The sequence below is a fragment of the Octodon degus genome, unplaced genomic scaffold, assembly GCF_000260255.1.
Source record: "Octodon degus isolate 3935 unplaced genomic scaffold, OctDeg1.0 scaffold00195, whole genome shotgun sequence".
Lineage (NCBI taxonomy): Eukaryota > Metazoa > Chordata > Mammalia > Rodentia > Octodontidae > Octodon > Octodon degus.
In genome coordinates, this window is record NW_004524771.1 from 3,638,332 (window position 1) to 3,650,795 (window position 12,464).

The 12,464-nt window shown below is 50.7% G+C and overlaps 1 protein-coding gene across 2 annotated transcripts in view; it reads right to left on the reverse strand.

Moving 5' to 3' along the window:
- Positions 1–7,964: 7,964 nt before the first annotated feature.
- Positions 7,965–12,464, reverse strand: part of Snx29 (sorting nexin 29) — a 626,724-nt gene continuing 622,224 nt past the window's right edge. For both annotated transcript variants that reach the window (XM_023704394.1, XM_023704393.1), the window contains one exon: positions 7,965–12,111. In XM_023704394.1, the coding sequence (XP_023560162.1) occupies positions 11,982–12,111 (130 nt within the window). In that variant the 3' untranslated portion in view covers positions 7,965–11,981. The remainder of the gene's footprint in view (positions 12,112–12,464) is intronic.

Here is a 12,464-nt window from a genome sequence, read left to right on the forward strand (position 1 = left end):
TTGTTCTAATGGTGTTTGTAAATAGGATCACAAGTCCACTTCTTGTACAGTAATTAACCACTAAGAAGAATATATGCAGTGTATTATTTGTTGAAACTGTACTTCCGATTTGATTTGAAACTGTCTCATTGCTATCTGTTTATCAATAAAACTTTAAAAAAAATTAAAGCCGTATTAATATGCTGAGTTGTAAAAGGCTCAAGTCAACAACTTCTAACATTGCCAGTTCTGTGGATAACCCACTACTGTTGTGGACTACTGGACTGTATTGGATTATTTTGCTGAATTCACACACTTACAATGTTTGAATGGCAATGGAATACCCATCTCTGACAAAGCTAAACAAAAAGGGGGGATATAAAGAAAGGATCATTGTGTAGTGAAAAAAAAAATATATATATATATATAAAATAGGATGGATGTACAGCTACTTTCCCTTAGTTCAATGAAAAGAAAAATTTGTACTAATAGTGTTTAGACAAGATATCAGGTCTACATCTTGCACTATGAATACTACAAAGGCAACAATATGCAATGTATTAATTATTGTAACTGTCCTACTAACCTGTTTTGAAACTGTCTCGTTGCTATTTTTCTCTCAATAAAATTAACTAAAAAAATGGAAGACTGTTGGTGTAAGCCACAAGGGGCAGTCGTGACCAAGAACAAAGGATCTGGGTTTGGACAGTCTATTTGTTTCTTTCCAGGGACACTGTAAAAAATGACTATGAATTTGGTAGTTTTAAACTAACAGAAGTTCATTTTCCAGCAATTCTGGGAGCCAGAAACCTGCAACCATGGTGCAGGTAGAGCCTGCATCCTGTGTGTCCAGTGGCTGCTGGCAATCTTTGCCTTCCTCAGCATGTGACTGTGTTGCTCCATCTTCATCTGTCCTCTGTGTGTATCTGTGTCCTCTCCTATTAACAGCAGTCACTCACCTAGGGCCCATTCTAACCTAATGGACTCTATGGGCCATACCTGTTGTCGTGCATTGTTAAGTGGTGGTCAACTGGTGGTCACCCAGCTGGGTTGAATTAGCATGGTAGTGGGTGTGAGGCCTACCCAAGGATTGTTGCCAGCAGCATAAGAGGCAGAACTGGAGAAGAGCTGGTTAGGAATGCTGTTTGGAGAACCTGTTGGAGCCATTGGAAGGGGCTGGTTCTCTTGGGCTATTCTGTTGGAGGACGTTGTAATGCTGGCTTTCCTGTTGAACTTGGTTGTTATTTGAGCTCAGGACCTCACTGTTGCTGAGGATAGTTGTGAAACTTTTGGAGGGAGCTCTGGTCCTTACCTTGAGCATTGATTCCTGGCTCCCATGCAGATCCCTCAGCTTGCTATCATAGATCCTTCATCCCACTGGCATAAACATTCTAGCTTCTAGCACTGACCTTTGGGCCTTTCCAGTGCAGGTCCATGCAGTGAGCCTACATGAGACCTTGTCATGGGATCTAGGCCCCCAAATGGCCTTGTGGGAGTCATTGTCATGAGCTCGGGGTCTTCATCTGGACTTATGCAGAGTATCAGAATCCAGGTCCTCAGCTGGGTTCTTTGGTCTTTAGTGTGTAGACAGATTTCCTGCAGTCTTGTACATGATTCTTTGGGTGATTATAAAATAATCATAAAATGTGTCGTGTATTGTTCACCTTGAAAAAACCCCAAAGTACACCTTCAAAGACCTTACTACTGAGGGCGCACATGCTGAAGTTCAAGGTAGACCTGAATGACAGGTCCACTAAGCTGCCTGCTCCGGGCAGATCTCAGAAGCAAAGCAGACAGGCCTGGCTGGGGCCTTGGCAGCCTGGGAAAGGCCAGGATAGAAGGAGAGAAGCCACGTGTGGAGAAAGTTTGACCTTGACCAGTCAGGTGGAAGCCCTAGCCAGCCCAGTGAGGCTACAGAAGAGCAGGTTTAAGGGACACCTTGGGGGCTGGCTGGGCTACAGCAGGCTCCAGAGGCTGTGCAGATCTTCACCCAGGAGAGGCCACGGATCAGTAGGGTGAAGTACCAGGAGGGCATGGATAGCATTGAAGGAATGGGTGAGATCCTCCAGGACAGTGTAGACAGGGGCCCCATGCCTGACCGTGAGGCTTTGACCTTGAGAGGATTTAAACAGAGGAAGACAGAAGTACCAGGATTATCTGTGAACCTCTAGACATAGAGACAGGTGCAGGTTGCAGAAGCAATGGGAACAGGAAGAAAAAGTGAAGGCGCTTTTGAGATCTTGCTGGAGCACCACAGAAATGCATCCAAATCATTTCCTGTGTTTCCATGGCCCTTGACAGAGCCACCTGCTCAAAACTGCCTAATCCATTTCAAGTGGGACAGGCAAATGCTGACATTTTTCAAAGCATGAAAAAGCTATCATGTTATTCAGCACAAGAACACCTCCAGCCTGGGTGAAGCTGAGTTTTGGCCTTCCTTTTCCTCGCCGTGGCCAGGTACCACCAGAGGAGCTGTCCCAGAGATCTTCTCTGTGGTAACACAGAACTTGGGGTTCTTAGAAAGGTTTTTATTTCTGTGAACCCCTGGCCTTGGAGGTAATTTATAGGATGTCCCTTGGGTGAGGGAAAACTGAGGTCTTGTAAGTCAAGGATGCTTTTGTGGCTAACACGTCTCCCAGCCCACGGTTCAAGGCCTGCCCCAGGAGTTGTAGCCTTCTGAGCAGCTATCTAGTGTGGACATGGCTGAGAAGAGTGACTCATCACCCCTATCCACAGAGCCCCTGCCTGGGCCAGGAGAGAGCTGGGTGTGGTGAGCTGTGAAATTCAAGCCCTAGCTTTTGCTTTTGGGACCATCATGGCTCATACTTGAGGGCTCAGCGGGCATCTCTGGGGGCAGCTGTCCAGAGAAGCATCCTGTATGCAGGTAGGACACTTATGCTTTTTAACCAGGACAAAGGGCAACTAAGCAGTTGTCCACTTGGCAGGTCACTACTGAGTGTCACTTGTGCTCCAGCAATGCTGAAGAAACCAACCAGGCCCTTTGCTCCAGGGCAGGCGTCCAAGCTCCTGCAACCCTGAGCTTGCGTTCAGTGAAGAGGAATTGTCTTGAACTGTGTAGAAAATATATAGCTAATGTACATCAGTAACAAAACTACTTAAGCTTATTTCGTGGAATAACACAAGCCCAAGTTTAATAGATTAGAGCACTTCCATGTCTCCTTAATAACGACAAATGCCCATCTTCCCAGGTGATGTGGGTCGAGACACTGTTATCAGGAAAGCCTGTGTTTTACACTGCAAGTCATGAAAGTGTGTGTAACATCTGACACACTCAGATTTCTAGAGCGTTGTGTGTGGGGTCCACAGGTGGAGAGGGTATACTGCAGTGTGCCCTCCTGACCCAGTGTTCATTGTTGCCACACAGCTGAGTCATGCACAATATTGCTGAACGTCACACAAGAATATTAAAAGTTTATGACCATGGATGGCTACTTCTCTAGTTGTCTAGAGCTCCATGTGGGCCACAAGTTGGCCACAGGCTGGACATACCTGTATGACATAAACAATAAGCTAACTTAAAAATCATGCTGCCATGTTTATGACACACTCGTGGGGAGGCAGGACGTTGGGCGGGCTTCTCTGGAAAAAAACCTTTGAAATGGAGTCCAAAGGATGAGGGAGGCATGGAGGCAGGAGGATGGGTGTGCGCAAAGGGCCAGGGACAGACAAAGGCTTGGCCTATGGGGGTCCTGGGAGGAAGAGCAGGAAGGCAGGGTCAAGGTTCAGGGGTGCAGAGGAAGGAAAGCCTCAAGGTGTCTGGAAAAGCACATGTGGGCCAGAGCCTGAAAACAGAGGGTGGAAGAGACAGGTGACTGTGGGGGACCCCTACCCTGCCCCCCAAATGGGACAGGTGTTCAGGAATGCACTTCTGTCCCACTGCTGTGGTCTCTGCTGCTCTGGTCCTCATGGCCCCACAGGACAGGGCATTGCTGGGGCTGCGGGAAAGGTGTCTCCAAGAGTCGAAGCTAGGGCATGCAGGGACCTGGCTTGAACAGGCCCTCTGGGTGTGGTGACAGTGCTCAGGTACCAGCCGCAGAGCATGTGACTTACAGGAGGCCAGGAGATGAGACAGAAAGTCGCAGGCACAGAGACTGTGGGACTCTGGACCTAGTGGGGCGGGGCGCGGCCATGAATACATCTCAGGGCAGTGCGATGGGGATGACGTGGGTGTTCTGGGTGGGGCAGGCCCAGTTCGTATGCTGGGATCACTGCTAGTCAGTGACTAGGGATTTACAAATTCAAAAGCCTGTGCAAGTAGGACTTCACGAACCCATTCCTTTGCTTCTCCCTAGAACTCCCCGTTTAGATAAAGAACACAGATGATAAACGTTGTTGCTTAGGAGGAGGAGACAACGGGCTGTGCCATGGCAAGGGGACAGCTGGCGGAGAAGTAAGGATGTGCAGAGTATCACAGAGAGTAAGCTCAGGTGTTCTTTCTGGAAAAGACATCTTCACCAAGCTGCAGAGCAGAGGGGAGCTGGGGTGCACACAGGCTCCCTCGAGCACTTGATTTTCCTGCTCGAGTCTACTTTGCAATGTTTTGCAGCATAGAGTATGATCCTCCGCCTCTCTGGACTCAGTCATTCTGAGGTTGCCGTAAATCTTTTCACAGCCGAGTCCAGCTGTCCCTTTCCCAGATGAGCTCAAGAAAGCCTGACCTGAGGCCCAGCAGTCAAGTTAGGATTTGACCCCAGCCCTTGTCCGACACTGGAGTTTACCATCAATCCATATGCCAGGAGAGGTAGGGAAGCCCCAAAATGTGAAAGGTAGGGCCTGCAGTGACATTGGTGGTGAAGCACATCCTTGACCACTTGGTGGTGGTTTGCATCTGAAATGGCCCTGCACGAGCTCCTCTGTGCAAACTTGGTCCCCCACACAGCCATATTCATAGCTGGGGACTCTGTGGTGGCACTGGCTCTGTCCCTAGAATGAGTTGATCCATGGATCGGTGCACAGCTTAGTGGGCCCGGGGAGCAGCTCTGTCATAAAGGCCGGCTCCTCCTTCCCATCCCCTTCTTGTCTTTTTCTGGCCACTGTGTGGGGCAAGGTGGCTGAATTGAGGTTCAGGAAGAGGTTGTGGATGGGGATAAAGTGGGGACGCTTCTGAAGCTCCCAAGGAGATTCCAGTGTTCGGGCAGGTGGGGGCTATCTATGAGGACTGGTGAGGTTCTTTATCTCAGCAGGTTTGGGTCACACGAAAACATTACCCAGGGCAGGGACGGGATCATATTTGCTTTGCTGGAAAGTGACACTGTCTTTCCCAGGGACAGGTGAGCAAGGTAGTGGCAAGAGTGGGGTCATGCTGAGTGTCCCGTGGAGAACAGGTCCCATGGTGGCACAGTGGAAAGGAAGGTAAGCAGGAGGATGGTGACAGCAGGATGGGAGGGTGCTGGTCAGGGCTGCATCTGCCATCTCCAGGTAGAGCCAGGGTATGTGCAGCTCAGCCTGGGCTGGGACTGAGGGGACATCAAGCATGACTGGTGTGGTGCCACTGCCTACCCCAGGGAAGGGGAAGGTGGCCAGGAGTCAGGTTAGGGGAGGAAGTGGAGAGCTGGGGACCAGCAATCTATGGTGCGTATGGTGCGTATGTGGCTGTGCAGGGCTGGTGGCTGCACATGAGGCTGGCACATGGGATGGGGGAGGTGGCCCCAGTGGCTGTGCTGTCCCATACAGTAGCTTCCAATTATTTGGGCCACCAAGCCCTGGAAATGTGCTTATCTAGATCAAGATGTGTAGTAAGTGTGAAAAAGGCACCAGAGTTTGACTTAGTACCCCAAAAGTCTAAATGTTTTAAAACATGGATGGCATAGTAAAATGATATTTTGACTGTGTCAGGTTAAAACAAAATGAGTGCTCAGTTAATTTCTTTTGTGTTTTTGTATTTTTAGTGAGGTTATGAGGACATTCTAAGGGGCACGTATAGCTTGCATGGTTTCTGTTGGGTAGCAGGGAGTGCAGGACAAGAACAGAGGGCAAAGATATGTCCTGGGGCCGTGCAGCCCTGAGAGTTAAGGGACAAGGGTTGACCCGCCAGGGGAAGCTGAGGCGGGAATGCCATTGAAGCGAAGCCCTGGGGACACAGTGGCTCATGCAGGACTGGATGGTCCCCAGCAAGGCCAGAGGAGGTGGGGGAGCCCAGGATGTCTGGACAGAGGCTCTGGAGCCAGGCTGGAAGAGTACCTGGCAGGAGGGATTAAGGTGAAGTCCTGGGACAACAGACTGCAGGTCTCAGGGTAGTTGCCATGGGAATATTGGAATGGATGGAGCTGCTGCTGGGCCAGGAAGGGGTAGGAGTGGCACAGGGATAGCACCCAGGAAGGAGAGGTGGGGGGCGGCAAATGGGTGTTCGTCACCAGTGACTGAGAAGCAAATGGCCCAGCTCACATCCTGGAGCAGTGTCACACTGAGGCAGCGATGGCTGTGCTAAATAGCATAAGCTTGGGAGAGAAAAGCCTTCTGCCTGCAGCTGGAGAGGGTCCTCGTGCTGCATCAGCCCAGGGCTGGGCAAGAGGGTAGGAGAGCAAAGTCACCTCCCAACACAGGTGCATCAGGGACTAAGTCCCCAACATGTAAGCCTGTGATTTTAAGAAGGTGGGTGATATGAAATAAGAAACCCTGGTTATGATAGCACATGTCTAATCTCAGCATGTTGGGAAGCTGAGGCAGGATTTCTAGTTCAAGCCAGCCAGGGAATCTTAATGATTTAATGAAATTCTGTCTCAAAAATAAAAAGAGTTGGATATAACTCAGTGTAAAGACCTTGGGTTCACTCATTACAGGGTGGTGAGTAATGGGGCCCAAAGGCAGAAAATGGGCTGGGGGACAGGACCTCTAGGGGGAGGTCTGCCAGGGAGCTCTGTCCTGCAAGGCCACTTTGCGTAGAAATGGCTGGGACACCAGGAGAGGCCTCTGAGGAGATGAGATCATTTGTTCAGTACACATCAGAGCCTAGGGGGCAGGGGAAATGGGTATTGGCTAGGTGGAGCTGGGGACCCAGGCCAAGTTGGTTCCCTGTCCTTCAGCTGAGCAACCTGATTAGATGGAGACCCACCTGCTTGCACACTGCTGGGCAGAGGGGGAGAGGAAGAGCTGAGGCTGTGGGGGTGCTGGCGCGGGGCTCCAGCAGCTACTCTGAAGTCCGCACCCCCCTAACCGTCTGCTGGATTCCCAAGGCTGCCACCAGGGATCCCACCCCTGCCTGGGCCCAACTTGCACCTGGTTTATTCTAATCTTGATGACAGTTTTTTTACTCTGGTTATCATGATTAGGTTAAAATATAGATTATCTTGCTCAATTTTGAGCTGGCGGAGGGCAGCACAGCCCTTACCTTTCTGGTCTCAGGTTTGTGTCACTTTGGCAGAGTCCCTTGGCCCAAAGATCTCTAGTACCCTGCAGAGAACCTGGCTACGTCTGGAGACCATTCTGGTGATGCAGAATCCGGTGAGAGAAGGCCAGGCACATGGCGAAGCACCCTCATCTGCTCACAAAGCCCACAGCACAAACGCCCAGCCGCTTGCCCCGCTGTCCCTCCCCATCCCTGGCTGTGCTCACTCCCCTCTCACTATCTTGCTTGACTCAAATCACTCTATCTGCCTCACCTTGAATGTAAATCTGAGATGTGGGGACTCTTTGTCCTGTTCCCTACCCTGTGCCCAGCACCTGGCATTGACCAGGTGGTGAGTGAATAGGAGCCCGTCAAGAAAGGTAGTGTTGCAGTATGGAATTTGGAATTCATATATCCATTCCAATCTGCCTATGACAGAAGTAACTCCAAACCGGCTTTGTGTTTTATTTAATTCAAACAAGATTGCCGTTAGACTGAGTCCTGTGGTACACAGTGCTGTGAGATGGGAATGAGTTTTTGGGAAGCAACCTTGTATGATGTATGTTAAAAGTTCACCCAAATCCCCAACTGTTGTGGAATCAAGGCAAAAAAAAGTGACTGCACACTGAGTATCTAATTTATAAAATGTTGCCATTTTATTTTGTCACTGTAAAGAGGTTTATCTCAACCAGATTGTAACAAAATTACCACAGCTTATTCCAAAAGAAAATTTTAATACAAGAGGTTTTAGAAAATTAAACATATTTGCTTAAAAATTCTATTATGTAAACCTTAACAGAAGAGGGTAGTTAGGGTACTACACATCCAGTTGCACCTGTGGCTGGCCAGGTCCTGCCTGCCGGCCACTCAGGCTCTGGCGCAGCCTCCCCGGTCCTCCCAGGTGACTCCCTGCTCAGCACGGCCAGCGCCACATGGAAAGGCTGGCTTCTCCAAGAGCTCAGGTCACACCAGTGAGGCGCAGCGCGCTCTCGGCCTTCCTTGATGCCAGGGCTGAGAAGCCGGGGCCCCTGCAGAGGTTAACGCTTTATTCCAGGATGATAAGGGCCAATCTTCTTCCCTGACTCTGGAAATCCACACCTCTGGGCTCCTTTCTTGAGGGTCAGCAACTTCTGATGATAAACATGTCATCTTATGTCCTGTCCTCTTTCCTGAAGCAGGGATCTAAAAGCAACTGAGTGGCTGCTGAGAGTTGGGAGAGGGAGGCAGGCAACCAGTGGCTCCCAGGCAGAAAAAGGAGGGATCAGTGGGGACGCTCATCTGCAGCACAGCTCAGCCCGCTCCAAGGAAACCCAAATCCTCTTCCTTTTTGACTTCTGTAAAAACTTTGGGTACAAGGAAGCCCATTGAACTTGGTTGTTAGAGCTTAAGAACAAAAGTAAGGGATCCATGATGAATCCGAAGCTACTGTGATCAGGCCCATGACACACGACGGCTCATGCTAAAAACAGCTTGCTGGTGCACTGCAGCACGGGGCGACCCACGGGCCGAACCCTGGGGTCCAGCTGTGCGGAGGCAGGAGCCATGATGCTGAACCCTCATTCTTAGCAATCCAGGAGCTGAAATTTTATTTCAGAAACATAATCAAGACCATGTGTTACTGAAACAGTAAAATGAACTTTTTGGCACAGAAATGTTAGATAAAATATACAGTGCTACAGTTCTGCAAAATTAGCACAGAAGCCAATCTGAACAGCAAATATTTAACATTAGTTTTAATAACAATGCACAATATTTTGAAAAATGTTCATTACAATAGACCTTGTTTGTAAGGAGGTGCCTATCTCCGGAAATCAGCACACATCTGCCAGGTTGGAGCCTCCAGGCTGCAGAGGTGGCCCACGTCTGGCATCGTTTGGAGTGACACCGAGAAGTCAAGACAGTCACTGCCACTGGGATTGGGACTTGGGCCCAAGTTCACCCCTTTGGGGACACAGTCAGACATGCTGGGGCTGGGCCAGGGCCAGGGGCTACTGACCCAGCCCTGTCTTGGCCACTGGTTGCACATCAGGGCTGGAGGAGCTTCCGGAGAGCTGGTCAGGCTGGGGTCAGGGTGTGTGTGGAAGGGCTGGACAATGAGAGGTGGGTCTGGAGGAAGGTGTGTGCCTGGCCTCTGGAGTGCAGGCCTGGCCTCTGTACAACAGGTTGGCCAGCAGCTCTAAGTGGCACAGGCGGATGGAGCTGTGGGGCCAAGGCCTGTAATGGCATAACCAGGTCCTCACATGAGTAAAGCATCCTGTGAACTCAGTGACAATGTGGTAGCCACCAAGGCTACTGAGCTGGTTTAGGGTAAGGAAAGTAAGCCCCAGAGGTGGCCCTGTGTGGCACCCACTGGGCGAGGGTTGTGTCTCTGTTCCCATTTCCTCGCTCTGGGGCCCAAACCTGGAACCTAATGAGTGGCCTGCTGGTATCAGGTGGACAGATGTAAACAGCTTTCGGCTGCCTGCTGTTTTACAGGTACAACAGACCTGCCACTGTTTCAACAGCTCCACAGGAGTCACATACATGCACATTGGGCAGAGGCCAAGCACTTGGGAAGTAAAGTGACAGGGGGCAGACAACCCACAGCCTGAGAGTGATGCTAGGGCCTCTGGGAGATCTAAGAGGAGGGACAGACAGCTAGTGGCTGGCTGGAGCATTCCCATGGGGCCCCAGGGAATGTGCTTTTCCATTCGGCATAGTAGGAGGGCTCAGCAAGTTTTCTATGAATAAGCTTTATAAAGCAAGGAGGTGGAGTTGATTGTAGCTCTTGGTATCTTTGGTTGTTCTTTTTTTTTTTTTTTTTTCTTTTTTTCTTTTAATCCAGGGTCTAGAAGGTGTTGAGTCTCACTGGTGGGGTAGCTGGAGAAGGTGAGTTTTGGGTCCTAACCTGGACCCTGGGACCAGGGGGGACCCCAGGGATAGCGAGTTCTCCTCCCTAGTGGAGCACATAGAACAGGGAAGTGGTTTCAGCACAGCTCTTGTTCAGAGGCCAGTTCTGAGACAGTCTTGCAGGTGGCGGCCTGAGCCTGGCTGTTTGGTTCAGGAAGGCTGTGTATTCTCAGTCGAGGGCACAGCAGCCCCATCAATGCTTGGTGCCCAAACGCAAACACCAGCTATTTGGGCTGATTAGGAGAGGAACACATTGCTTTCCAAAAGGCAGAGCTCCCTCCGGAAGAGCCCGTGCCCCGCAGCCGGCCACTGGAACAGCAGGCTCACTCTGCTTCATCTGGCCTGAGGAGCCGAGAGCCCATGGCACCTCCTCTGCTTCCCTGCGGGACTGTGTGGCAGTGACCTGAGTGTGCCCTGTCTGGAGAAGCTTCCCTCGGGCGACTGGGGGACCAGGAAGTGCCCATCTTCCAAGTGATTCTTTCCCAAGTTTTCCTTGAGTTAGGAATGCTCCATGCTCACCAGGTGGTTCACCAAGATGTCAAACAGTGAGTTGGAGCAGTTCTAGTGCAAACTGCAGTGGCTTCCATGGTCACCTCATGCATAGAATTCCTCACACCTCCACCTGCCACTGGGAAAGATGAACACACATGATTTTTTTCATGGTCCATTCTGCAAATCCTCTCAGCTGCACTCAGCCATACAGGAGGCTTCTGACTAGGTAGGAGCAGTTTCATGACTGTAGATTAAGCAGCCACCAGCTGGGGTCCATGAAACCCTCTGACCAGGGGGGTCCAAGGGGTGTGCAGGCTGCCATATGGTGGTCCTCTTCCTTCTCCTGGCTCTGAGACACCCTATGACACCCTACCCTAAGGCAGGAGGAACAGAATGAATACTCTTAAAGACAGGATTCTATACCCACTGGGAGCTTGTTTGGAGACAGATGATACATGGTCAATGTGACTTGAGGGTGTAACCATGAACTATTGGACAGGAGCTGAGTCTGAAAGCCTAAGGGCCCACAGACCCTTCTACAATGGTTCCCTAAGTCAAGTCCCTCAGGACCTGAGGCCAACACCACCAATGTTCAGAGGGGCCAGGGTTTCCACCTGCCTGCGAGCCCCTGATAAGCCTTGCTTGGGCTTCCTACATGGCCAGTGCTTCCAGAGGCCAAAGGCAAAGAGGGCGGGGAAATTTTCTAAGAATCAGAGAGAAATGTCATTGAAGGCTCCTTCATAAAGCCATGGGGAATGTCTGCGGGAGGAGAGATGCCAGTGAGGGCCACAGTGGAAATGCGACTGGGTGCCAGCCGACCATGGTGCAGCGTGAAATGGAAAGGAGCAAGGTCCCTCCATTTGTGCATGGGTCATAGAGGCAAATACTGTACATTAAGAAGAGCAAGAAAGGCTAACAGTCATTCTCCCCCCTTGCTGGAGAGTCACTGGAGTTGTGCATCTCAGCCAGGAGTTCCCAGTCTAACTGGGAGCCTAGCCTGCTGCTGGTCCCAAGCTGCAGGAATGGGATGGGCAGCTTTTGCTGCCCTAGGTGAGTAATGACCACATGTTCCAGTCTGCAGTGAGGAGTGATCTTGCTGTACGGACAGGGACCTGGTGCTCTGAGACCAAGCAGTTTAATCAGGGTGGCATGTGGCCCGCAGGAAGGTGAGCTCTCTGGGGTTCACCAGGTGGATGCAGGCATCACACCAAGGCGTCAGGGCCAGCTGCCATAGCTAGGCCAGACAGAGCAGCCAGGGTGCAGGATTCCGCTGAGGTCAGAGGTCACCGCTCTGGGGCTCCACATTGCGCGTCTCCCTCGGAGGGCCGCGGGACAACTTGGGGAAGCGGGAAGCCACTTTGGGTCGGTTGTTCTTGTTCAGAGGCTCTCCAGGAGGGGTGATGTCACTGTAAGATAGGAGGAAGAATAGGATTAGGTTGGGGTTCCAACGCCAATGACTATGGAAAGATAAGGGTCAGGTGGGTGGGTAAACAAGAATAGTCACAGGAGAGCAGACAGCTGTGACCCAGCTCTGGTCAATGTGAGTTGGAGAAATGGGAAATCTGTATTGTTGTGTAAACTTTGTCTTCTGAAAGTACTGGAAGGGCCCAACTAGATAGCGTTTGGGGCCACTGTTCCAGACCCCATTTTAAGGCTATGAAAGAATGCACTGACCATGGCTTGTTTTGCCCTGCTTGCCCTGATAACCCAGAACAGGCACATTTCAAAGCCAAAGAAGAGAAGTGCTTTGGAGAAGACA